General features: G+C 35.7%; 1 protein-coding gene across 3 annotated transcripts in view; it reads left to right on the top strand.

Moving 5' to 3' along the window:
• The window catches only part of ALCAM (activated leukocyte cell adhesion molecule), a 217,975-nt gene that overhangs the window by 136,480 nt on the left and 53,581 nt on the right, over positions 1–27,914 (top strand). For all 3 annotated transcript variants that reach the window (XM_045165394.1, XM_045165393.1, XM_045165391.1), the window contains exons 2-3: positions 22,947–23,047; positions 27,421–27,640. In XM_045165394.1, coding sequence (XP_045021329.1) covers positions 22,947–23,047; positions 27,421–27,640 — 321 coding nt within the window. The remainder of the gene's footprint in view (positions 1–22,946; positions 23,048–27,420; positions 27,641–27,914) is intronic.

A 27,914-nucleotide genomic window follows, 5' to 3' on the forward strand; every position in this document is an offset into this window, starting at 1 on the left:
AGGGAAGCCTGGAGTGCTGCAGTCCATGGGGTCACAGAGTCAGACACGACTGACTGACTGAACTGAACTTCTTGTGACAAGAAATATGTTTTACCTTAAAGATATGTTCTATAAATTAGTTCATGTCTATCTTTCTTCCAACCAACTAATTTGTATTCATTGGTTATAGTCTTCTGGAGGTGGAAATGTGGTTGTTTGGTATAATTGGCCTATTGTATTTAAACACATGATCAAATAAGTAAATGGTGGCAGACAGAACCAAACATATATCCTCAGGATCTTTGGGTGGAAAGCTGATGTGATTTCAAGAGAGAACATCTTACCCTAATTAACTCAGTTCAGATATGGATACATTCTTCACTGCTCCATCTCCACTTAACTCTTGGAATCCCCAGGAGAGCTAATTTTTAAAGTGGGAATTTAAAAAAAATAAATAAATAAATAAAGTGGGAATTTTAGAATTGCTGTACTGATGAATGCTGGTTCTTTAAATTAATATGATATTGCCTGTTTTTTATTTCAAAATATTTTAGCTAACAATCACTTTGCTTTCAGAGCCTCTTTGGAGAAGATAAACCTGCTGTGGATTTGCTTAACTCACACAGTCTACTCAGGGTCCTCATTATAGGTTTTGTTTAGGACACATATTGACCAATTAAAGTCCTCCAATTTATTTCTCAGATGTTATACTTGATTTACCAGCACAGTTTCTACATTAATTGATAGTAGAATTTCTTTTTCCAGAATTCTACTTCCAAAGCTAATATGTGAATCATCATTAATTTATCATGAGAATAAATCTGCAAATATTCAAGTCAATTTCTCCTAACCAAGGAAAAAAGTGTACTTTCATTTTTATTGTTGTTGTTAAGTGTGAACATGGTGAAAAGTTGTTAGGTAATAAAAACAAAAAAACTGACTTTTCTACAGTGAAATATTTAGTCTGCTTTTATTTCATTATGCATTTTTTATTAAAATGAAATATTAAAAGTACTTGATCCATTTTTCTTCTATTCCACTGCGGTCATTTGACAAACAGGATTGTTTGTCAGAATGAACTACTAATAGATTGTAATAGGCAATTATTTCTTCCTACTCTGAACACCTGAGAAGAATTAAATATCACGTCAAAACTGTCACTCACTTGAACACCAAAGTGTTTGGTATTAATTGTGTTGGTTGAAACTGAAGAATTTAGGGGGAATAGTAATCAGTTTTTCACACACCATCACTTAGAATACAAGTGACCAATTTAGCCACTCTTTCCCTGCTGCCAGAAAGCTATAGTTGAAATACCTATGCTGATTTAACCATAAACTAATTATAGTTCATATTATTAATAGAATGGGAGAAAATTATTGAAACACAAAAATTGGTATACTTCCTTATTATTAAAATGCAAAGAATGATTTACTTTCTCCAACTCTTCCCTTCTTTCTACCTTCCTCCCTCCTTTCTTCCCTCCTTTCTTTTCTCCTTTCCTACTTTTTCCCTTTCTTCCCTTTCTCACTCCTTTTCTTTTTTCTTTTCCTCTTATTTTAGGATTTTGTATTTTCAAAATATAGGCTTTGTATGTGGGAGTAGTCAGATAACATTTTTTAAAACTCAGTATGTCTTTTACAGTGTTTTCTCTCCAACTTTCGAAACTATGGAGAAAATACCTATAAAGTATTTACAGTTTAATAGTGGGAAAGGCAGTCATTCTGTTACATGCTTCACCGTATGTCATACTACATACACTTGAAAATACATTATCTTCATCATATCATTTGGCTAGATTCCAAAAGCTCAGTGTCTTAAAAATACCAGAGATTTAGAACAAGCGCACATTGTGGTGTTAATAGAGAGAACATTGATTGGGAGCAGAAGAGTTGTTTCCTGAAGTCAGTTCCACCTTTAGCACTAAAAATGCTCTAGTCTTCAGCCTCCTTAGTTGTATGATGAGTAACCTGTAGTGAATAATCTCTAAGGTTATTTCTCATTTCAGTGTACAATGCCTTTAAATCACTAGACAATTCCTTGTATAAAGTGCAATAACAGAGTATTTTGTAGAGTCAGAGGCTTCTTATCTGCCAAACTCAACCCTTTAGAGCCCAGCCAAGAATCTATGGGAAATGCATAGGTTCTCAGCAGCCAAAATAAATGCTGGTGTCCATGACCATTCCTAACCTTATTCTCTGGGAAAGCCCTTGGGGCCCTCACTCAGAGATTGTTTACTCTTTAAATAGAATCTCTTTTTAAGTTTGATTATCTTGTTTTCAAAGGCCTGGCAATTTGGAAAGGGACTATGAGGCAATCACAAGATGGAACAATGTATGGGAAAGGGTTTGTAGGCTCTCAAGTACCGTGCAAATCTGAGCTGTTATCATTCGTAAGAATGACACCTGAAAGGAACAGTGAGAGAAAAGATAAGTCATTTCAGACAAACATAGTGATGTCAAAATTCTATTGGGCTGTGCTGTTTCATATACTAGGGCAAATAGGTTTAATCATTTCAATAGTTTCCAAGATCCTGTCTGAATTATAGCACAGTATGTGCTTGTAGAAATAACTGAATTACCACAAGAAAGTTCATTTATATTCTGAATAATATTTGGTTTAAGAGATGATTTCTTGGAGAGTGCATTTTTAAGTAATATATAAATGTTAGGTATTATCATATAATTTGATTTGAAGTTCAGGACAGTATGCAATGTGATACAAATGTTTTCCATCTGAAAGAATTAAAAATTTAATGTAATATGGTACATAATGGGCTAGATTTCAATTGCCTAAAAATTATATCTGAGTAATCCTAAATATATGAAGTGCTACTCTAATTTTGAAAGGCAGTAATTATTTATTATCTATAGTAGAAGTAATTAAGATAAAATAATATTAATTCATTTTGCTCCACAATTAAACAAAATTATTATGTGCTCAGTTTAGAATTTTCTGTAACACTGTTTCTAGACTCATGAGCCTGTTATGATAGTATTGCATACTGTTGGAGTAATGCAAAATATAATACATGCCCATACTGAAAACATACTACATGCTGAGCCAATGTATAAAAGTTTTTAATAATTCTTGAGTGATACTGGTAACCAATATAAAGCCAACTAACATTAAATTAAAAACACTCATCAATTGATGCGAAGTTGGAAACCAAAACCAAAGTTTGTCAGTGTCAAGTTTCTAAAATATTCACTGGAAATGCCAACAGCAAATTTAAGTTATAAAGCGAAAATAAGAAATCTGACATGTTCTCTCTTTTTTTTAAAGATTTTGCCAGTCCAGACATAAAAGTAATATGGCTTCAAATGCCAGCTGAAAATTAGCAAGAAATCTTTATGAGAATCCAATATGGGAATCCTTTTCTCATATTTGGGTATGTTAAGCCTAGAATATTTAAGCCCTGTTTTATATCATATTATACATGGATAAAAGGAAGCCTAAGAAAGCATATTCTCAATGATTTCAAGGTAAATATGAGGCAAGAACTCAGGTTCCTAGACTACCATATCAGAGTTCTTTCAACTATGAGTTGCAGATTCAATATTTTATACTGAATTTTTAATAAAGACAGTTGATAATCTCTATCACATCAATGGCAGACATTTTAAGAATGAAAAAGTGGATGGAGATGACAGTCCATGATCCTGGGGACTTGAGGCCATAATTTGGAAATCGTTTCCTAAAGTCCAGGCATTTAAGGAGAGCACGCAGAAGCAGCTGAATGGTGAACAGGAGAAAGGACATTAGACAGGCAGGTGCAGGTTAGTCGAATTGATTGACTTCCTGGCAGACAAGGGCACAGATTGTTCGATTATGCTTTTGTTCAGCAAGGAAAGAAAGAGAACACCACCAGAGGCTGCTAACTCCCAGCTACCAGCAACTTCTGAAAGGGGTATTTGAAAGATATAGAAGTAATATTTTCCACCCTCTCCCTTTAGAGTCTTTGGCAACCGTCTTTGGTCACACTGTCACTTGAATTGGAATGTTTAAACTATAATGGTACAGTGGCTTTGTATTTTTAATTAATTTTTATTGGAGTATAATTGCTTTACAATGTTGTGTTGTTTCTACTGTACCACAAAATGAATCAGCTAAACATATACACATGAAAAATGGGCCCACGTCGCCCATTCATGTCCATCTCTTTGTGACCCCATAGACATTAGCCCACTAGTCTCCTCTGTCCATGGAATTCTCCAGGCAAGAATACTGGAGTGGGTTGCAATTTCCTCCTCCAGGGGATCCTCCCGACCCAGGGATCAAATCTGGGTCTCCTACATTGCAGGTGGACTCTTTACCATCTGAGCCACCGGGGAAGCTCACATATACATATATTCCCTTCCTTTTGGACTTCCTTCCCATTCAGGTCACTACAGTTCATTAAGCAGAGTTCCCTGTGCTATACATTATATTCTCATTAGTTTTCTATTTTATACATAGTATCAGGCTTTGTACTTTATATCAGAGCTTTATGAGATCCTTGACCCACTCATCAGGGCTTGAAGAAACACTTCTGGAATCCCAATTGAATTCAGAAACTGCTCTAAAAAAGAAAAATTAGTAGTGACCTAAAAGCTCAATATTGTAGGTCTTTTTCTTTTACATTTCATTTTTGCTCTTTTCATCAAAAGTTCTAACTGGTAAACACAAAGCCTTAGGGGAATAATAAGCAGGAAATTTTCTTTAGGACTATATAAGTTCCAGCACCATGGCTTTTCTCTTTCTGTATTTTGCGGTGTTTACCAAAAAGGGCTTGCATGTGTTAAAACCAAAATGCAAGTTACATTAACAATTTGCATTTAGAAATCCAAGCACTTAACACCACCAGACTTAATATTTGCTTTGGACGGTTCTGATTGTTTAGTCTCAAGCTTTTTCCAAAAAGCTAACATAAAAAGGCAGCCCTCCTATTTGCCTAGTTCATGTGTGGTTTCACACATGGTACATGATGTGCTTCTACAAGACAAAGTATTATCTCTTCTTCACATGAGCAGTGTACCCAGCTGGGTTGGGAAATGTGAACTTTGTGATTACATGAAGCTCACATAGATTCCACTTTGGAAATGTCTCCTCCTCACTGTGCTTTCTCTTCTTCATTCTCTTGCCATATTTCACTATGATTACTTGACCTTCTAAACATTGTAAGTTTCTAACAAGGTTACCATCCCCTAGTCTCTGCTGCAGTTGATCATCTTCCACAATACTGCTAAAGAGAATTTTCAACAGCAAAAATCTGACCACTTCACTGCCATCCTTAAAATACACCAAAAACCCTTTTATTGCTTCCACATTCTTTATAGGGTAAAATCCAGATTATTTAAGCTGTTGTTTAAGGGCTTTCCTAGTATCACTCCAGAAGCAACCTTCCCAGCTGTATTTCCTTCCATTACCTCCCACATGCCCTAAGTTTTAGCCACACTGGCTGAATGAGATCATACTTCTTGTTCCCAGCATTTCATCTGCATGCACTTTCCTTCATTCTCCTTCTCATTTGAAGAAATCCTTGTCTGTGAAGGTCAATATGAATGTCCTTTTGGAATAAAGCCTTCTTCAGTCTATTCATCAATCTCTCCTCTGCTTGTACAACATTTGGCACATAATCTCTTTAATTCCCCTAAATAATAAAAGACAGAGGTATAATAGCTAACATTTTGAGTTTTACTGAGATATTATTGACAGAAAAAGAATTGTATGTGTGCGAAGTGTGTAACATGATGCTTTGATACACATATTGCATTGTGATTACCACATTTAAGCTAATCAGTGTATCCATCACCTCAAATAGTTTCCCTTTGTGTGTTGTTGGGGGGATATAATGAGAACCTGCATATCTAATCTGAGCAAATTTCATGTGTGCATTACTAATAATTATAATCACTTGTTGGAGAAGGAAATGGCAACCCACTCCAGTGTTCTTGCCTGGAGAATCCCAGGGACGGGGGAGCCTGGTGGGCTGCCGTCTATGGGGTCGCACAGAGTCGGACATGACTGAAGCAACTTAGCAGCAGCAGCATAATCACTTGTGGCTCAGTCAGTCAAGAATCCTCCTGCAATGAAGGAGACCCAGGTTTGATCCATGGTTCGGGAAGATCCCCTGAAGAAGGGAATGGCATCCCACTCCAGTATTCTTGCCTAGAGAATCCCGTGGACAGAGGAACCTGGTGGGCTACAGTCCATGGGGTCACAAGAGTCAGAAAGACTGAGCAACTAAGCACACATGCATGTACATTAGGTATCCAGAACTTGCTCATAACTGAACGCTCATAGCCTTTGACCAGTATCTCCCCATTTCCCCCTCCCCCAAGCCCTAGCAACCACCATTTTACTCTCTGTTTCTATGTGTTGGGCTTTTTATGTTCGACATATCAGTGAGATTATGCAGTGCTTGTCTTTCTGTGTCTGTCTTATTTCACTCAGTGAAATGTTTAGATTCATCCATGTTGTCACAAATGGCAGAATTTTCTTTTCTTCTTTTTTAAGGCTGAATAACATTCTATTATGTGGTTGTATGTATGTGTGTGTATCACATTTTCTTTATTGATGGACATTTAAATTGTTCACATATCTTGGCTACTGTGAATAATGCCACAGTGACTGTGAGAGTGTAATATCACTTAGACATAGTGATTTTGTTTTCTTGGATATATACCAAGAAGTGGGTTGCTGATCATATGGTATTTCTATTTATATCTGTACTTTACCTGGCTGTACCCATTTACATTCCCCCCAACAGTGTACAAAGATTCCTTTTTCTCCACATTCTGACTAACATGTACCTTTTGACCATTTTAGTAAGAGCCATCCTAAGAGGTATGAGGTGGTATCTTGTGGTTTTGATTTCCCTAATGATTAATGATGTTGAGCATCTTTTATTAATAGTTAACATTTACTGAGCATTTGTATGAAAAGTATTCTTTCAAGCAGTTTGTGTATTAAGTCACTCAGTCATGCCTGACTTTTTGTGACCGCATGGACTGTAGCCCACCAGGCTCCTCCATCCATGGAATTCTCTAGGCAAGAATACTGGAGTGGGTTTCCATTTCCTTCTCCAGGGGATCTTCCCAACCCAGGGATTGGACCCAGGTCTCCTGCATTGCAAACAGATTGTTTACTGTTTGAGCCACCAGAGAAGCCCTTTAAGCAGCTTACACATTAATTTATTTAATATTCACAATAACCCTTTGAGCTTGATACTATTATCTTCTATTTAATGGTTGGAAAACATGAGAACATATAGTTCAACTAACTCTGTAGGTCACTTACCTTCTTAGTATTAGGGCTTGAATCATACCTGTGTAGTGTTGTCTGTTGCCTCTTTTTCTAGATTTTAATCTCCTTCGAATAGATAATTTATTTACATTTGTGTGCTGAACAGGAATACAGTATCTGACATATTGTAGCCAACCAATTGCTTTATGGTACAATGCATTTATAAATTACCTGAAATAGAATCTTTTGGGTTAAGGAAATTTTATTTTCTTAGGCTTTTAGAAAAAATTAAGGAAAATATGACACAAGTCAATAATAAAATGCTTATATTGAGATGCAAACTGTGGATCTTGGTGTTTAGCATATATCTTTTATAGTTTCTCAGTTACATCAACAATATTGGATAAATGTTTTACTTGTAATTACTATAGACTATTCTTCAGGCACATGCAATTTTCCATTTTCAGTAGATTGCACTGGCTTTCCAATGTACATCATTATAAATTATCTTTTAGCTATAAAGGTTTTAGAATGAATAGCACACTTCCCTAATGATATCTTTCTGAAGTACTTGTGTATGAGTTATTTTCATTGACCATATAGGTTTACCTTGGGTGACTATTAGGTATGATGTTGGGTTGGAAATTTCCTTTGTAAAATATCTCTCAGGTTTTAAAATTAGAGGTAAGAAACAATGAATTTCTGAATAACAAATTCTAAAATCATACTGATTACCTATAAAGGTATGGAATATATATATATATATATTCCAAAGAGAGAGAGAGATTGAATATGCACCAATATTCATACTTGTATGTTGAGGCTACTGACAATTGAAAAAATGATAATGAAGAAAACATTTTAAAGCTGATTTCAGAGATGTTCTTTATTATCTGTTCTATATACACAGGTAAAATTGTAGCTGAAGAATGTACACTTACAGCATGTTTTGGTAAAGCTCTTAAGGGGGAACTAACTTGAAAATTGCCATTGGATTTTCAGACAGTGACACAGTCTAAGCATCCCAGTCATTTCTATTTGGTTTGTTTGTTTTTAATTAATTTCTTCCTTGAGAGGAAGCTTTAGGAGTATTTTCAGTTATAGAACTCAAATGAGATTCATAAACCAAACACATGATATAACATGAAGCCTTGCTAACACTCCGGCAGCTCATCTCTGTAACCTGGTATTCTTTTAACGTGTAGGGACAGTGATTTTTTTTTAACCTTAATGACGCTATTGTCTTTAAAAACTGTTAAGAATAGCAGAGCCAAGGAGGTAATATTATAAAATGAAGTTTAGGGGGATTTTGAGCATCATTATCTTCCCAAGCAGTAACCATGAACGAATTATCAAAGACATTATCTCTTTTAATCCAAAGATGAACCAAATACATTAGCACCTTGGTGGGACTGAGAATATGTAGAAAACATAATCATAAAACGCCATTTCTTGCTGCAGCACAACCACCCAGGACACTGTTCAGCAGAGGTCTTGGTGTTGTCAGCACCTGCAGAGAGCTGCCTGGGAATGCAGCTGGTTAGACAAAGATCACCTTTGCTGGTGGATGCAAAGCTTTGTCCTTGAAGATTTTATGTCCTTCCTTCCATCTTAACCAAGGGAATTTAAATGAGATTGTCTGAATATAGAATGTATACATTCCATAGGCTGAAGAAACTATGTGCATTGTTCTTCTTTAGGTTTATAGAAAAATTCAATAGAAAAGAGTTCCCCTATACTCTTAAACAGTCCCCATCCCCCTATTTCCCTATTATTAACATCTTGCATAAGTGTGGTACATTTGTTACAACTGAGGGGTCAGTATTGCCACATTATTATTATTAAGTAAAATCTATAATTTATACATGTTTTCCTCTTTGTGTTGTATGTTTTATTGGTTTTGACAAATGTATAATTATTTGTATCCACCATCATAGTATCAGAATAATTTCACTACTCAAAGCATTCTCTGTGCTCTGTCTATCCATCCCATCCTTCCTCTCATCAAACCCCTGGGAACTCCTCTCCTTACTATCTCCATAGTTTCACCTTTTTCTATAATGTCAGAGTCATACAGATTGATACAGAAGATCAATCAGATTAACTTCTTTCACTTGGCAATGTGCATTTAAGTTTCCTTTGTCTTTTCATGAGCTTGAGCTCATGAGCTTGGTAGCTCATTTCTTTTTATTGCTGATATTCCATTGTATGTACCACCTAGTTTATCCATTCACTACTAAAGGACATCTTGGTTGCTTCCAGAATTTGGCAGTTATGAATAAACATTATGTTAAGGTTTTTTGTGAACTTTAACATTTTCAACTCAGTACAAGGAACTCTACTCAATACTCTATAATAGGAAAAGGATGCTTCTCTAAATGGGAAAAGGATCTAAAAAAGAGTGGATGTATGTACATGTATAACTGATTTACTTTGATAAAGTTATTTACTTTGATGGAGTTCCCTCATAGTTCAGTCAGTAAAGAATCTTCCTTCAATGCAGGAGACCGAGGTTCGATTGCTGGGTCAGGAAGTTCCCCTGGAGAAGAAAATGGCAACCTACTCTAGTATTCTTGTCTGGGAAATCCCATGGACTGAGGAGCCTGGCAGGCTGCAATCCATGGGGTCACAATAGTTGGACACGACTTAGGGACTAAACTACAGCACTAGAAACTAAAACAACATTGTAAGTCAACTATACCCCCAATAAAAAGTAAAAAACTTTCAAAAACTTGTAATTGTGAAAACTCTTTTTGATGGAGAGGAAAGGCATGAGTTTTGAAGTTAGACTTGATTTGAATCCTAACCTTCATTTTATTCATCCAATAAATTTTTCTTGGTAGTCTACTCTATTATCTCTACTGTGCTGGGTGTTTGAAATGCTTAAATAAAGTGCTATTCCACCTGTCAAAGGTGCCTTGTCTACACTTAAAAGCCTTATTATACCTCTGATTCCTTATATGAAAGATATCTATTTCAGATATTAGCAGTTTTCTGTTGTGTTCTGAGAATCAGATGAGCTGTCATAGACAAGACTTCACATATTTCCTGGCAATAAATGCTCAGTTGGTATATAACATCCAATTGAGAAAGAGGTGGTAAACTTAATAGTTTATTTTCTTGCTAGTCCTTCTGTCCTTCTGACCTATAGGTTTTATAATGTTAAATATGAAAGTTTTATTTACTAATACATACGGAAAACATTTTATACTTTTCAAACAATATTCCTAGCTTAACCACAATTTAAAATGAAATAAGAACGTGTCATCATTTTCTGTGTATCTAATAGTGATGAGTATTGGACTTCAGGTGAGAATTAATTTGGCGCTCTAGCTTCACTATATACTGGTTTGATATTGTTGGTGTAGTCTCTTGTGTAGTAGTCTCTTGGCTTTGAAGGGTGAACAGGATCCCATCAGCAAAGGAAGCATCATAGTATGTGTTCACCATAAACATTTATTTGTTCATCATACAGGGCTATTGTGAGATTCAAATGCAAAAATGTACAATATACATAAAAGAGTACTACAAACTACAAATCACCATAAAATGTCCATTATTTTTGCTATAATTGCTCTAATGTATTTTTTGCTTTTAATTTGGCTAACTCTTTACTAAATCAAACTGTAGGTTTTATTTTTTTTTTTCTTCACTATACCCCTATTGCAATCTGAATTTTCTAGGATCCAATAACCTACTAATTTTAGAGGGCCAGTTCCCTTGTGGCTCAGCTGGTAAAGAATCCGCCTGCAATGCAAGAGACCTGGGTTTGATCCTGGGTTGGGAAGATCCCTGGAGAAGGGAAAGGCTACCCACTCTGGTATTTTGGCCTAGATAATTCAGCTGAATGCAGAAGAGCCATTTCCTGCTGTAAGAACTTGCTCACCTTTCTAGGTGTTTGTTGTTGTTATCGTTTTTGCCATTTTGTCCATGATGGTTAGTCTTCCAGCAACTCTGCGGATCATTAAACCTTTTCCTAAATCACAGTATAAATATGACACATTTTAAAGTTACAATGAGCCTCTGGGATTACAAAGTGTTCAGCAACTTAAAAATCTTTAATAAGAGTAAGGAAGAGTTTCAAAGCTCAGCCAAATTAAGGTCCAGATTTTACAAGGTCTTTAAAAGCATTTCCCCATTCTGATATCCTTAGAAAAGATTAAAACTACCTTTCAATACAACTTCCTATATTTCTCATTTCTACTCATTGCTTTCCTAAATTATCTTGTTCTCTTTCCCACTTTTCCTCCCACTCATCAATTAAGAGTAATGACTGTCAGGGAAAGTGGAATATATCAAAGTTATTGTTAATGTTGTCTAAGTTCATGCATTTCAGAGCAATACCACTGAGCTTGTGCTGTAGACAAGCTACCATGGGTGTCATTCTCTATGCTGACCTGTCCTTGAAGCAAAACAAAACCTCTTAAGACTGGAGGATGATTTCATTTTTATGTAGTATATTATGTTGATTTCGTATTGTGCAACTATTTGTTTTACTTTTAAATTTTTTTAAGAAAATTTTATTTTTCCTATGGTCTTAATTACTTTCAAAAAAATATATTGGACAAGTGTTTCTATTTCTTCTTCCTCATAAGAACTAGAAAACTAGATTTCATAGTAAGCTGAGTTTAGTTCTTAAAAAAGGGCAAATGTCATAGAAAGCCATCATTTTCTTCCTATGACCTTAACTTATATTACAACTCCTGTGGGAAGTTGTCAATTTAAAAGCATGGAATTTACACGAATCTAAGTCTTGGAATTCAGCCAGCAATCTTCACGAAATATGTGGGGAAATCTATTAAATAGCTTTTTAACCTTTATTACTTACCATGTTTGATTGTACAAATCTATGTCCTCAGGAGACATAGGCAGTGCTAATTGGGATTCATGTGAAGAAAAGAGCAAAAAGCTATTTCAACGTATGTAAACATTTTTCGTTACCTAGTTAAATACTTAACCGGGAATATTCCAGAAGCAGGCATCCTGGACAAGATCACTCAAGCAATTAGGAAGCAAAAGTTTACTACTCTGCTCGTTCAGGAGCCTTGACAATTTATTTGCTATCCCCTCCCTCCCCCCCGTAATTCATTACCTCAATTATTGGGTAAAATTCTCTAATGCTATAGAATATTACTTTAAATGCTAAAGCAATAAAATTAGCACAAGCTATTATTAACAGAAGTTCTCTGAAAACAATGCTGATCTTATTGGCTAAAAATATTTATGATATGTTTTTTCTAAGACATTTGAGAAATGTAAAAGCTATTAGGAATTTGTTGTTTGGGAGTTGGAGAGTATTATCAAGGACAGCTTTGATTATCTCTAATCAAGAGGTCTTTTTGTTGTCATGGCATTAAATTATTTGCACACAACAAATTTAATAATGTCACAATAACTATTGAACTCTTTCTGAAGACAGGCTCTAGTCTAAATTCCAAAAGTTTCCATTACTTCAGATGATGCACTTAAGGTCTTTTGTGAAGCGTTGTGCCTGCTTTCCTGTTGATAGTGTTTTCGTGAATACAATACAGTTATTGTCTTTGCTAAAATAATTAAGTCATATTCACAATTTCAATACAACTTACATGGGAAAATGCACAGGAAAATGTAACTTTCCAGTATTCAAATAGAACTGATACACTTAGTTAAACTTGGAGCATAAATGTTTTCATCCTTCCTTTGCATCTAACATGGGACAGTATTCAAATAGGGGTTTCTTCTACCTACCTCTTTAGTTAAGCTGGTTCCCAAATGAAGTCCTCAGGATCTGAATAGAGAGAATGCAAAAATTAATGCAGGAAATTGAATTGAGGGAGAGAAACAAAAGGAAAATAATGTTTACTGATTCTTTTCATTTTATTGATTAATTAATTCCTTAATGACATAGCATCAAGTCCTAGATAATTAGGAGAGAAGGATGATAGTAGAAAATAGTCAACTTTATGAATTTCAACTTACATAAATTATTAGTTGCATAAATATTTGTAATTATTATAATGTGTGAACTGTAGAATATAAAGGGAAACATGATTAAACATTCTTTTCTTTAGTCTCCTTTACCACATTTTTAAATAAAATATAGAAGATTATTATTTTCATATACAAATTTTAAATTTCTGGTTCAATGTAGTCTTCTTGCCTTCCCCCTGCCTCGCAATAGAGCATCAAGTGTTTTTAAGTATTTTTATTTGAGTTTGTCCCCACAAAGGGACCAGTGTTTACAGAGACTGTATAGTCCAGTCAAAAACTCATCACTGAGGAATGAGGACTTGGTGACACACAGCTCCCCTGTGAAACAAATTTTTGGAAACCCCAGTTTCATCTTCAGAACAAAGAATGTGAAGAGAACTGTCAAAGAAACCCTAAATCCTGATGCTCTTGGTGACATTTCAAATGTAAATCTAGGTCGGTGCACTGTTTTGAGTGTATGTTTTATTCCATTAAAAATATTTTTAAAACACAATAACTTTTTGGTGGTGGACAATGCTAAGATATTGAATTCTAATTACTTCAGTATCTGCTTTATCCCCACCTTCCCGGATTCCCTAGAATCCCAAAGAATAGTATATGGTTTTCTGAAATGTTAAATGAGGACTAAAAGTTAAGGGCTGTAAGAATATGATCTGATAGAGTTCCTTTCAGTGCACTGCAATGGGGCTTTATTTTGCCCATTATTATTGAGCACCTGCAACCTTCATGGTGCTGTGATGAATTTCAAAGTGAGGGCAATGTAGGTTTTTCCTTCAAATTGGTTGCAGCATAGTAGAGAAATTAAACTGATAATTTCTCCCTCTTTTGAAAAGAAATTAAACTTCATATATATATATATATAGAATTTAAACTCTGAGTACAGGGTGTTTTCCTTTTATCAGTGTGAATTGCCTACCCTAGACAGCCCTGGGCACAAAGCAAGCACTCAATAGCCAATAAATGAATAAATACTGATAAAGAATAAATACTGAAATATATACAGACAAAAAGGAAAACAATGTATTTGCCTATTTGTTTCAGCGGGTTCATGGAGAGTATTGTGTAAATACACCCTCTAGCTTATATTTCTGTTTTAATGAACATTAGTTTCCTCAGTTGTTTAGTATTCAAAATAATTCTGTGTTATCTTTATATACAATCATGCACTTGTGCAAAAACTTTTTGTAGGCTAGATCCTCAATGGTATAATTACTGGATCAAAGGGTATTTGCATTTTAAAATTTGATAGATAGCATCAAATTATGCTTCCATAAGTTCTATTCAATTTAGAATGAACCTTAAATATTTTATTTTTTAATTCAAGGCAATCTTTGACAATCTAATAAAAGTTCTGAATTCTCTTTCTTTAAAAAGAGATGCCTCAGTATACTACAATTTGGGTTTTTTAAAAAATAACTTTAGAGGATTCATAGATGCCATAAAGTCCATTTATGGATCCCAAGCTAAGAAATTCTAACAAGTACAGTAGAGTTTGTGTTTTGCTGGTTTAAAATTCCTGAGGCATTTCACAAAAAGTAAGAAAAAAGTCCATAAATTAAATCATTTCTGTTGCTTTTAAATCATTTCTAAGTAAAATTTTTGCTTTATAATTTAAAAGTGACCCCAAATGGAATCCAAATGCTGGTGTTGATGGTGAAAGGAAAGAAAAAGTAAAAAAATGTAACAGTTTATTGCATTTTATTAAGAAAATTTTATGTGCATTTATGAATTTGGGTAAACTGCCAGTTTTAGGACATATTCCTAATAAGGATCAAAGATATAATTTGTCAAAATTACTATAATAAAAAATGGGGATCTTCCCAAACCAGGGATCAAACCCCAGTCCCCTGCATTGCAGGCAGATTCTTTACCAACTGAGCCACAAGGGAAGCCCAAGAATACTGGAGGGGTAGCCTATCCCTTCTCCAGGGGATCTTCCCAACCCAGGAATTGAACCAGGGTCTCCTGCATTGCAGGCGAATTCTCTTTACTAACTGAGCTATCAGGGAAGCCCTGATAGTAGTAGTAGGTGTTGATTGTAGTAGGTGTTCAGTAAACACTTGATGCTTGTTTAATGTATAAATAGGTGATTTTTTGAGATGGGCCTTGAAGAATATGTAGGAATTCAGTCAAAGCAGATGGTCCCAAGGAGCAATGATAAAAAATGAAGCAGAGATGAAGTAAAACCTAAACTAAGTGGAAATAAGTGTGACTTATCAGGCTCATAGATCATTATATGCTTAGGATATTTATATAATGAGGCATATGGTATAGGCTACCCACTCCAATATTCTTGGGCTTCCCTTGCGGCTCAGCAGGTAAAGAATCTGCCTGCAATGTGGGAGACCAGGGTTCAATCTGTGGGTTGGGAAGATCCCCTGAAGAAGGGAAAGGCTAACCACTCCAGTATTCTAGCCTGGAGATTTCCACGGACTGTACAGTCCATGGGATCACAAAGAGTCAGACACAACTGAGTAACTTTCACTTTTATTTTCACATGGTAAATTGAGAAGGTAATTTTCAGCACAGTAATGCAAACTGGTTACTATATTTTTTTTAAAATTATATTGTTTTTCTAGATGTCCTTTCTGTGATATAATATAGATTATTAAATTGACCTATACTCCACTAAAAATATAAATATTTTGAACATTATAACATGCCAAACTTGGAAGTAATGTTAAAAACACATATATTATAGTGTATTCCTGAATACTAGCAGTATTTTATAATTTAGTGAAAAGATTTTTTTCATCTGAATGTGATTCCACAGTGGCCTAACCATTTATCTAAAAGACATAATATAATGCATTTATAGGGCTTCCTCAATGGCTCAATGGTAAAGAATCCATCTGCAATGGCGGAGATGCAAGATATGCAAGTTAACTCCCTGCATTGGGACAATCCCTTGGAGAAGGGAATGGTTACCCACCCCAGTATTCTTGCCTGGAAAATTCCATGGACAAAGGAGCCGGCAGGCTACAGTAAAAAGGGTTGCAAGGAGTCAGACATGACTGAAGCACATAAGCACACAGGGCATATCTAAAATTGTAGCAACTGGTGAGAGAAAAAAAAAGGAAGATTACTATTTTTCTGATATGTAGCCATTGCACAACTATATCTACATTATAATATATGATTCTTATGAAAGGCAATGTAGAAGTAAACTTTGAAAAATTATATTCCTAATTCTGATTCAGCAAAGACCCAATTTGACCCCCCATGTGGCCATGTTTATGAAGGGAATTGAATTAGGAAAAAGAGGCTGCATAGCTGTTTTCTCAGTTTCACAAAGTGACTTTGGATTCCCTCAGATGTCTTCTCCCATCTGCCATGCAACCAAGTTATTTGGGAATTACAAGAACTCATATCACACATGCACACGCTCGCACACACACACACACAGAAATCTTACTTGTTGTATATTACATGACCTTGACAAAGATTTTAAACTCTTGTTTAATATAATAGTTTATGAGAGGAATTATGAGATATAATTATGTATCATTGAATCATAAAATCAGGTTTGGAAGACTCTTTAAAGACATCAGCTTAATCTTCTGTCAGTAGAGCTATTATATTTTATCATATCAAATAAGGTACGTGTTGTAACATGTATAATATCATATAAGAAATGAATCGCCAGTCCAGGTTCGATGCACGATACAGGATGCTTGGGGCTGGTGCACTGGGATGACCCAGAGGGATGGTATGGGGAGGGAGGTGGGAGCGGGGTTCAGGATTGGGAACACGTGTACACCCGTGGCAGATTCATGTTGATGTATGGCAAAACCAATACACTATTGTAAAGTAATTAGCCTCCAATTAAAATAAATAAATTTAAATTAAAAAAAAATAAGATACATGTGATATATACACTTTAGAAAGTATATATAGTAGATACAATTTGTGTTTCAGTATAATGAATATATGAAGTAGATTTCTGTGAAATAGATCTTTTGTAATTTCTTAGATTGGATTGGATCCCAGTGTTTCAAAGTCAGAAATCAATCCTCCTATCGTAGTTTAATATAATATGTTTCTGTGAAGAAAACCAATTTTATAGATGTTATTATGTGCAATTGCTTCCTCCATCCCTTCATTCATATTCAGTGATTATTTAGTCCTACACTAAGATTCTGTTTTACAACAATGATCCCTTTATTGGAAACCAAGTTTTATTAAATGAATGAAGGTCTAAACCAGTAGTTCTTAACTAGTTGGGATTTCTGGGGGCAGTTTTGCCTCCTGGGGACATTTGCCGTGATTGAAGATTTTCCTGTTGTCTTACTGAGAAGAAGGTGCTATTGGTATCTGAGGGGCAGAGACAGGGGTGCTGCTAGAATTATGTAGGACAGCCCCCACAGTAAAGATTTATTCAGTCCCAAATGTCAACGGTGATGAAATTAAGAAACACTACCTGTTTTAATTAGAGTTGTACATATCTTAATTCATTAATAAAGCAAATAGGGACACTGGCATGTTTGTCAAAATCAGTCAAATACATATGAAAGTAATTTCTAAGGATAACTCTCATTTTTACCTACTTCCTCTCCCAACAGTTCATTTGCACAAATAAATTTCTCTAACATTTCTGTAGAACTGGAATTTAGTTTTTATGTTATAAGCTCTGAGCCCATTGCAAAATGATTTACCCTTCTATGGCACCGACGAGAGCTACAGAGCTAAAAAAAAAAAAAAAAAGCTTTAAAAAAAAATGCTTTTAAGGATGATGATGCTTTCAAAGTATCAGTGCAATAAAAAATAATTAACCACACTAAATTACAGCCTGTAAAACAGACTCTGATGAATTTTGGTCTTATACTATTCTATATTATTTGCTGCACTTTCACTTGAAATATGGTAGCAGATTCTGACTTTTAAGTGACCTCAATGCAGATGTCTATTTGTCAACAATGCAAAGAGAATGATTACTCAGACGTTGACCATCCTTAAGAATTACTCTACACAGGAAAAGAAATTCTCACCAATATGGCCCAAATTATTACAGTTTTATTATTTTAATTAGAAATATAAAGCATTCACCTGACTTCAAAAGGTTGCCAGAGTCTGTATTAGTGCCTCTTTAAATTATTTGCTGTATAAAATGCATAACTATAATTATCTTATATTTTATGATCACTTGCCTGAGAATGCTATATGTGAAATTATTTGGTCAAGAGATTTTTCTTGGTCTGTGCTTGTCTAATTTTTTTCTCACTGAATTCTCCTATGTCACCTTTCTAGTTCTATAGTTCTTTATCTGTAGCTAATAATTCTTCATAAGAATGACTAAATAACTACACAATGCTATTCAAGTATAGCACATATTTATGTTTTATTCTATGTCATGACATTTTGATAGCAACAGTAATAATAATGAATAACATTACACTAAATTTTTAGAACACATTTAATACAGAAGGTGATTTAGCCCAGTTTAAAGTATCTTCTGACATGTACATATAGACATAACATGTATAGAACAGAAATGCAAACCCTTGTGCACACACACATTTCCTTCTATATTTTCTATTTAGCCTCTTTGAGAAAGGACATCATAGGTATTCTATATTTGCAATAATATCCAATAATCTCTAGACTACAAAACCATGAATAATTTAACAAACTAATATTACAGGGAAGTAATTGCAGGGAGATTCTAGAAAGCTAAATTTAATTCAGACTTGGCAATTCAGAGATAAAATCTCTTGCTTCCATGAAAAGTATAAACAGAATTATTTGTGTTGACAGGTGCTTTGGGTCTACCTGGCACTTCATCTCAAAGACTGAGGTGCCCTAGAGGTGTCAGGAAGCCAATGTATCATGAAATCATAGTAGTCTTTATAGCTACTTTATCCCTAGAGGGTTAACAATATTAGCTCTCCCACATGTACAAGTCTTTCTTTCAGATGAACCTGGGAGCCATTATACTCCTACCTGAACAGGAAAGTTGATGAATATGGCAAACTTGAAAATTATTTCTAAAATCATTGTGATTGTGGCTCCTAATGCCTTCCGAATGATTATCACTCATTCTGCCCTCAGTCTGTGGACCAGGGCTTCGCTCTCTTCTCTCTTGCTCTTTTACCTACTATGCTCATTCTTGTCAAATGTATTATTGCTCTATGTTTCTGGAAAGTCCTGTCATGGCTAATTTTGGATATCAAGCTGTCAGTAAAAGACCCAGTCCATAACTTTGCAAATACTTTAAAAAACAACTCTGTATTATCATCACAGGTAAGGAAAAGGTATTTCTTAAGGACTTTTGCAAATCATGGAGTACAAACAGTGCTTCATTTCTCTTGAAAGGGAAGGAAGAAATGTTCTCTCCTGTAGTTTCATCCATAAACTCATAAAAACATCGAATTTGTGTTTGTTTCTCTTCAAGTAAGAGCATGCCATTCAAGCTCAAATCCATGTTCCCTAAACATTGAAGACAGTACATGACAGCCTTTATAGTAGGTGACAGGAATAAGAATTTTGAAAGTTCCAGTGTTGTCAATGCCTCCCTGGTTTCAAAGATGTTAATTTGATAACTAAAGTGGAAAGTATTCCACAAGATTCAAATGAAAAATTATCTTATTAGATGCCCATTAAGTGCCAGAAATTATTCCTGGGATACTGTGGTTAAAAAAAATGTGTTCCTTTCCCTGCTGTAATTGTGCTTTCATCATGCTAATACATTATGTACTTGAAATTCGCATAGGTTTAATTTCAATTATAAAATTATAGCATTTTAAAATTTTAAATCAATTATAAAATTATAAAGTTTGCTGTATATTGAAGCTTTATAGACAAGAGGAAAGAAAAATGGTCTGTAAGATAGAGCAGAGCATTACATTTTTTAGAAAAGGCATTTTTTTATTTCCCTTTACCTAGCAAAGGATCACCTCATTGGTACCTAAACCCTGTAATCTGTTTTCACTCCTGGACCAACTGTGGGAACACCATCAGTTGTCAAAAGATGTTTTTATAATACAGAAAATAATTAGACATTCATGTCTTGCCATAATTTAAGGAAAAGATTCACAACTTTCTAGAGTCATTACATATTCAAGTGTCTCACTATATAGTCATGAAAAAAAAATACTGAATCACAAAATTGTTTCCATGGCATGGAAGACCCTGTGTACAGTGCTTGAACAGATCCTAAAATACGTGATACAAGTTCCACATTTAGGAGCCAAAGTATTGTACAAAACCAAGTTCTACTTATGAAATAAAACAGTTTCTTAACTGCCAGAAGTTTGCTTGTCTGCAACCACATGTCTAAATCCTTACAATTTTTATTTTAATAAAGCTGAAGAGACCATTTCTTCATCTACAGTCTTATGCTCTTCAATGATTTATTGTAAAAAGAAATTTAAATCACAATATGATTGGCATTAAACAATTGAAAATTATTGATAAAAAATTAATTTTTCATTATAAAATAATATGTAATGAAAGTTTTAGTCAAATTTTGTCTCTAATAGCAAGTTAAAAACACATTCTATGGCTTATACTATACTTTGTATTCTTCATTTTAACGATGTTAAAAATCCTGAAAAGTAGTTGTGTGGTTTATTTTTGTGAAAATTTGTGTTCTCTGTAATGTTTTTGTTCACTGGAGCAAAATTGCTTTAAAGGAAAGTACCTTCCTCAGTTGACAGAATTCCTTTTCTTTCTTTACTAAGGTTAATATGAAATTTTTGTACATGTTGTGACTGATGGGTAACAGTGAAAGATAGTATCCACCCTGACTTGTTTGTTCAGAAAGTCATAAGATGGTCTTATTTATGTATTGTACATTGCCTTAGCTTTGCACTTTAGCACCACCTGGTGGACAAAATATCGTTTGTTTTTCTCTTCAATTTAGTTAGCCCCTTCACACTCCGCATCCCATTATGAGGTATCTTGCTATGCTATGCTAAGTCACTTCAGCCGTGTCTGACTCTGTGTGACCCCATAGACGGCAGCCACCAGGCTCCCCCGTCCCTGGGATTCTCAAGGCAAGAACACTGGAGTGGGTTGCCATTTCCTTCTCCAATGCATGAAAGTGAAACGTGAAAATGAAGTCACTCAGTCGTGTCTGACTCCTAGCGACCCCATGGACTGCAGCCTACCAGGCTCCTCCATCCATGGGATTCTCTAGGCAAAAGTACTGGTTGTATCTTAATAGATGTTAAATCATTTAATACAATTAAATAATTGTCAATGTATCTAATCTTAAAGACAGATGTAAATAAAGTAAGGTAAAAAGATCTGCTAAATACTATATTATTGTCAAGTTAAATGCCTATGTTTCTTTAAATGTCATAAATTTGAATAGTATGTTACATATCTATGAAAAATGTGGAAATTATTGATAATTCAATTAGTTATAATTTGCATTCTTTTCAATAAAGTATTGAATAAGGAAGTTTTATATACTTTAGTAACAAGTTAGATTGTCTACCAAAAAAGCAGTGTAATCATTTCATGAAGAAATTTCATACTACAAATCTTTTCTTTTTTTGCCCTCTCCTTGCTTGCAGGATCTTGTTTCCCCTACTTGGGATTGAACCCTCTCTCTAGTAGTGAAAGTGCAAAGTTCTAACCACTGGACCACCATGGAATTCCCTACAGATTCTTGTCATGTTAATATTTTGTGTAGAGTTAAAATGAAAACTAGTACTTTAACCATTACTACAGTAAAGCAGGACACTTTCATGCTCATTTTGCCACTTTATAATTAAGATTCAGTTGTGGGCTTATTTGTACGTGTTCTTAGTTTTTTTATAGTTTTTGCAATTTTCCAGAAGTTAAATTTAAGAGTATTTTCAAATAAAAATCACAAATATATTTGAACCCAGTTTTGAAAATTTTAAGTATATTAATCTCTTTGTATAGTCCTATGTTTCTATGAAATACAGTGAATTTTCTCCTTATATAATACAGTTGAAGGTGAAAATAAATACCAGATGCTATATGGTTCCTTTGGCATATACTACTTATTTATACGGGGCTTCACCAGTGGGTGAATACTACTTATTTATACAGGGCTCAGTGATAAAGGCAATGGCACCCCACTCCAGTACTCTTGCCTGGAAAATCCCATGGATGGAGGAGCCTGGTAGGCTGCAGTCCATGGGGTCGCTAAGAGTCGGACACGACTTCAATTTCACTTTTGCTTTCATGCGTTGGAGAAGGAAAAGGCAACCCGCTCCAGTGTTCTTGCCTGGAGAATCCCAGGGACGGTGGAACCTGGTGGGTTGCCGTCTATGGGGTCGCACAGAGTCGGACACGACTGAAGCGACTTAGCAGCAGCAGCAGCAGTGATAAAGAATCCACCTACAATACAGGAGCCACCGGAGATGCAGGCTCTATCCCTATATCATAAAGATTCCCGGGAGGAGGGCATGGCAACCCACTCCAGTATTCTTTCCTGGAGAATGCCATGGACAGAGGAGCCTGGCAGGCCACATACCACAGGGCCGCAAAGAATCAGACACAACTGAAGTGACTTACCATGCACCCATGCATTTATCTATTCCCTGGTAAAATTGAGATTTATGGATTTGAATCATATAACATTCAAAGGCTTAGTAGCTAAATAAGAGCTGTTGATATTTAAATAGGAAATATGTTCTAACTGCATAATTTAATGAAATACAAATTTCATTTAGGATAAAATTATAATACAAAACCTTCACTAAGACTTGCATCTTGTACTAAAGTTATTTGCTTTGCTGCTTCAGGAGAATATTTGAACTCTTCTGTCTCTCTTTTGTTCCTTTCCTTTAAAGGTCTTGGATGGTATACTGTAAACTCAGCATATGGAGATACCATTATCATGCCTTGCCGAGTTGATGTACCTCAGAATCTCATGTTTGGCAAATGGAAATATGTAAGTGTGACCTATCTAGGACTTGGTTAGTTGCCTCTAGTCTTTTAAAGAAAGTTCCTTCTATGAGTAAATGTGAATTTCAAATAACATAATGATAATATTCAACTGTGGGTATAAATGTAAGAAGATGAAATTAATGTGTTGAGTATATCAAAAGAATAATTCCTTACATAACAAATGCTATTTTAAAATACAGCCGATAAACAGATCATTCTTAGCTCAAATTAGTCTGAAAGAGTCACCCTGAAGTTTTCAAAGCAAAAGAAATGGCAGAATTCCAGAATAAACTCAGGGAGTATAGGACAGAGCTTAGAGGAAAATGGTTGCCATTCTCTACATACTCATGTTTTGTTTGGTGTGGTTACTTTAAAGGCAAGATGTACCAGGAACCAGAGCATTCAAATGTTCACTGAAAACTAGTCATCAGTATTAGCAGCCTATTTCTGGTACTTGGTCTTACAACTCAGTTGATGTGGTAGCTTCTTTTAAAATTTAACATTGCTGATTTTATTCATTTTTTCAGTTCTGTTTAGTCATTCAGTCGTGTCTGACTCTTTGCGACCCCATGGATACCACGTCCGGCTCCCCTGTCCATCACCAACTCCCGGAGCTTGCTCAGACTCATGTCCATCGAACTGATGATGCCATCCAACCATCTCATCCATTCATTTCTTACAGATAGCAAAATCATATTTTCTCAGGTATCAAGGTTGGAAATGCAGGATAGATATCCTAGTAGGTGAAGTGGAAAGGCTGGAAAACTTTGACCCATAAAATACCTCAATCTATTTACCAAAACCAACAAAAAGCATCTGTGTGGCACCATTTCCCAGTGCTAGATCACATAAGACACAATAGTTTGCAAGTTTGAACAAAGGACATATGTTTCATTGAACACAATTGGCAAAATTTCCCTAGGTCCTTGAAATGTTAAAAGATATTTGACTAGGAAAAGGATTTGATGGTCCAATAATTCTTGAAAACTGTGGTATTATAATACTTCTCAGAGCCTTTCCTATATACAGCTACATGATGAATTGTCTGAGTTCATTCATGTCTTAGGTTTATTGAACCACACAACTTTTTCTCTCAGATATCTGCAAGAACAAATGTTCCACAGAATAGAAACATGCATAGTTGCATCCAAGGGGTAGTGAAACACAATCTCTTGAAGTACAGGTTCTGAAGTCAGACTGCATAATCTATCATGTACTGGCTATAGAATTCCGGACAAGTGAATTAATCCCCACTTTCTCATGGAAAAAAAAATGAGATGATAATGATAATCTTCCTTACACTGTTGTGAAGGTTACATGAAGTAATTTATATAAGAATACTTACCTAGTACTTGGCACATCATAATTGTGTGAAAAGTGTAAACTGTTGTGAGTGTGGTACCACTGAGTTCTAAACACAGTCTGTGATGGGGCAGGTGAAGGCAGAAGAAGAAGGCAAAGCAGCATAGCACTTCCCTGTTCCCTCCTCCTAATATCCAGCTTGCCCTGGGTAATTTTTAACTATTTCTGGTTCCGTATGAAAATGGAAATACAAAGTTAAGGCCTATGAGGACAAAGTCTATTCATAATCCTAAAATCCCAAGGGTCTGGGAGGCTAGCACCTAGAGTCAAACTTAGTGCTAACATAAATGGAATCCAGTGGTGAAAAACTTCTGTGATTATCGACATTTCTGATGCCCAGGGAATACTTTTCACCTAAACAGAACTGGCACAATGGCAGTGAAAACAAATAATAATGGCAGGTTTCAAACTGTTAATGAAATAAAAAGCTTCAGCAATAAACTGATGAGCTATATTTGAAGTGCCATATGCTCTGAAAGCAGTCTTGATTCCCAGATGCAGTATACAACCTCAATTTAATATAACCTGAAAGACAAAGAGCAGATTTGGAAAGAATGAAAGGGAGCAAACCCAGAGGAAAGATGGATTCATTTCTCTCTTGCTGCATGGTAATCTCCCATAATGGAGATCTCCCATAATGGAGATCATACCTCCCTGTGCACCCCGTCCTACCCAACTTCCACTGCTTCTTCACCAGCATCCACCTCTGTGCCTGGTACAGAAGAAGCATCTGAGGCTGTCAAGAGTGATATAATGTAGTCATATTGGAGCTAGGCTGTGAAGCTCCAGTCTTGGCCCTGCTGAGATACACTGGCTGGGGCTCTGGACCAGTTATTTAACCAACCTCTGTCTCCATTGTCTATAAATGAGGCCAGTATTATGTTTAATTTACAGGGTTGTTATGAGTATTAAATCCATTAATGCATGAGAAGCCCAAAGAAAGTACCCTGGCTTATAGTTAAGTGCTCAAAATGTAATAACTATCATTTCTTGCATGAGTGAACAACTATAGAAATTTAAGATACTGGTCTAACATATTTTTCTTAATGAAGGAATGATTTAGTACAAGGATTCGTGCTGTAAACCTGTAGCAATATTAAAAGATTTAAAGAGAATGTTACTTATATATTCATATATTCAACCAACTGAACCTTTTGGACTCCAATTTTAGCTTAGTAATTGTCTTAATCACCTTGGGCTACAATAACAAACTACCACAGACTGGTAGTTTAAATAAACAGATATTTATTTCTCAGAGTTCTGGAGGCTGAGCAGTCCAAAATCAAGGTGCCAGCCAACCCAGTTCTTGAAGAGGGCTCTATTCCCAATTTGCCAACACCTGCCACTTGCTATAATGGCACCCACTCCAGTACTCTTGCCTGGAAAATCCCATGGATGGAGGAGCCTGGTGGGCTGCAGTCCATGGGGTCACAAAGAGTCGGACATGACTTAGCGACTTCACTTTCACTTTTCACTTTCATGCATTGGAGAAGGAAATGGCAACCCACTCCAGTGTTCTTGCCTGGAGAATCCCAGGGATGGGGGAGCCTGGTGGGCTGCCGTCTATGGGGTCGCATAGAGTCGGACACGACTGAAGTGACTTAGCAGCAGCAGCAGCCACTTGCTATGCGCTCATAGGACCTCTTCTTTGTGTTCTCATTGAGAGAGCGAGAGCGCTTGTGCTTCTTTCTCTTCTTATAAGGGCACTAATTCCATCATGAGGGTACCATCCCCAAGACCTCATCTAAACCTAATCATCTCTTAAAGGCCCACACTGGGGGTTAGGGCTTAGACATACAACTTTGGGAGGGTCACAAGCATTGAGTTCATAACGGTAGTAAATAAAATAATTTTTTAAATGTTACTTCTCTTAACACCTTGAAATTTGTCATACACTTTAAAATGTTTTATTATATTTTATTTTCTTCAAGACCTTGTGAGTTTAGTAGAAGAGAGTACACGCATGTGTGCTCAGCTGCTCAGTCGTATCCAATACTTTGCAGCCCCATGGACTGTAGACTGCCAGACTCCTCTATCCATGGGATTCTCCAGGCAAGAATACTGGAGTGAGTTGCCATGCCCTCCTCCAAGGGATATTCCTGACCCAGGGATCGAACCCACATCTCCTGTGGCTCCTGCATTGCAGGCAGATTCTTTACCACTAGCGCCACCTGGGAAGCCCCAAGTAGAAGAGAGAGTGCCCCTTATTTTTGATTATTGTTATTAGGTAAGAGAATGTTTGTGAGAGCAAAGGAAGAAATGAATTATATGTCTCAGTGCTCTTGGCATAAGTGTATATGCCAGATTATATTTTATTTTGATAATAAGTTTTTGTATGAAAGCCCTCTGAGCTAAGTTTTATGACTCAGATAGCAAAACCATGGGTTTCAGTGATTAATTGGATTCCATTGCTTTAATGGACATGATCCTTTTGCAAGGGCAAATATACTGTTCCTCCATGAGGATTCATTAAACTATGTTATGTGTAAAGGTCAGCTGTGTCAGTTCTGACTGAAACTGAAAAGTGTGGGCACATAAAGTATATGGATTAATGTAAATGCTAAAGATAATTGCCTAGGATTTCTAAATGAGTGTTTGCAGCTCAAGTGTATGTTGCTGTGATAGTTAGATGAAAATCCTTTTGTAGCATAACACAAAACACATTTGTTTTCACCTATTTTTCTTTTATATTATACATAAGGCCAACCCTTGTCAATTTCAAAACATACCAATTCTGTCCTTCAGATGCAAGAAAAGCTGGGATCACTTAAGCTCCATCCTTTCATGTTTGTATACTTACTGATAGCTGTAAAAGAACTTAAAGCTTTTCCCTTATGAAGAGTGATCCTCTGTAACCAAAGATTTATGGGAGGCTCATATCCAAAATTATTCTTCTTGGACAGAACTACAAATATTGATGGAATAACACGACCAAGAAAATTTTGTTGCTCTGACTGTAATACTGAAATGTCTAAATATGCCTGTTTTTTAATGTATTGTTACTTTAACTTTTAGGAAAAGCCCGATGGCTCCCCAGTATTTATTGCCTTCAGGTCCTCTACAAAGAAAAGTGTGCAATACGACGATGTACCAGAATACAAAGACAGATTGAACCTCTCAGAAAACTATACTCTCTCTATCAGTAATGCAAAGATCAGTGATGAAAAGAGATTTGTGTGCATGCTAGTAACTGAGGACGACGTGTTTGAGGCTCCTACAGTAGTCAAGGTGTTCAGTAAGTAGTCCGAATGTAACTGCTAAGTGGGATTGATGACTGGTCCTAGAAAATGTTCTTTAGAAACAAGGCTGAACTCTCTGTAGTGTCTCCTGTACTACCACTCTCTGTAGTGATACCTGTAGTGTAGCAGGTATCACGTAAGAGGACTTCTAGAGATTTTCATTCTGCTCATGCATACTGTCAATGAGAAAAACAAAAACCTGAAATTCAAATAAGGATTTTATCCAACAAAGAAACAGAATATTATTTTATTTGCAGTGAGGGAATAAAA

This window comes from Bubalus bubalis, chromosome 1 (assembly GCF_019923935.1).
Source record: "Bubalus bubalis isolate 160015118507 breed Murrah chromosome 1, NDDB_SH_1, whole genome shotgun sequence".
In the NCBI taxonomy this organism is placed as follows: Eukaryota; Metazoa; Chordata; class Mammalia; order Artiodactyla; family Bovidae; genus Bubalus; species Bubalus bubalis.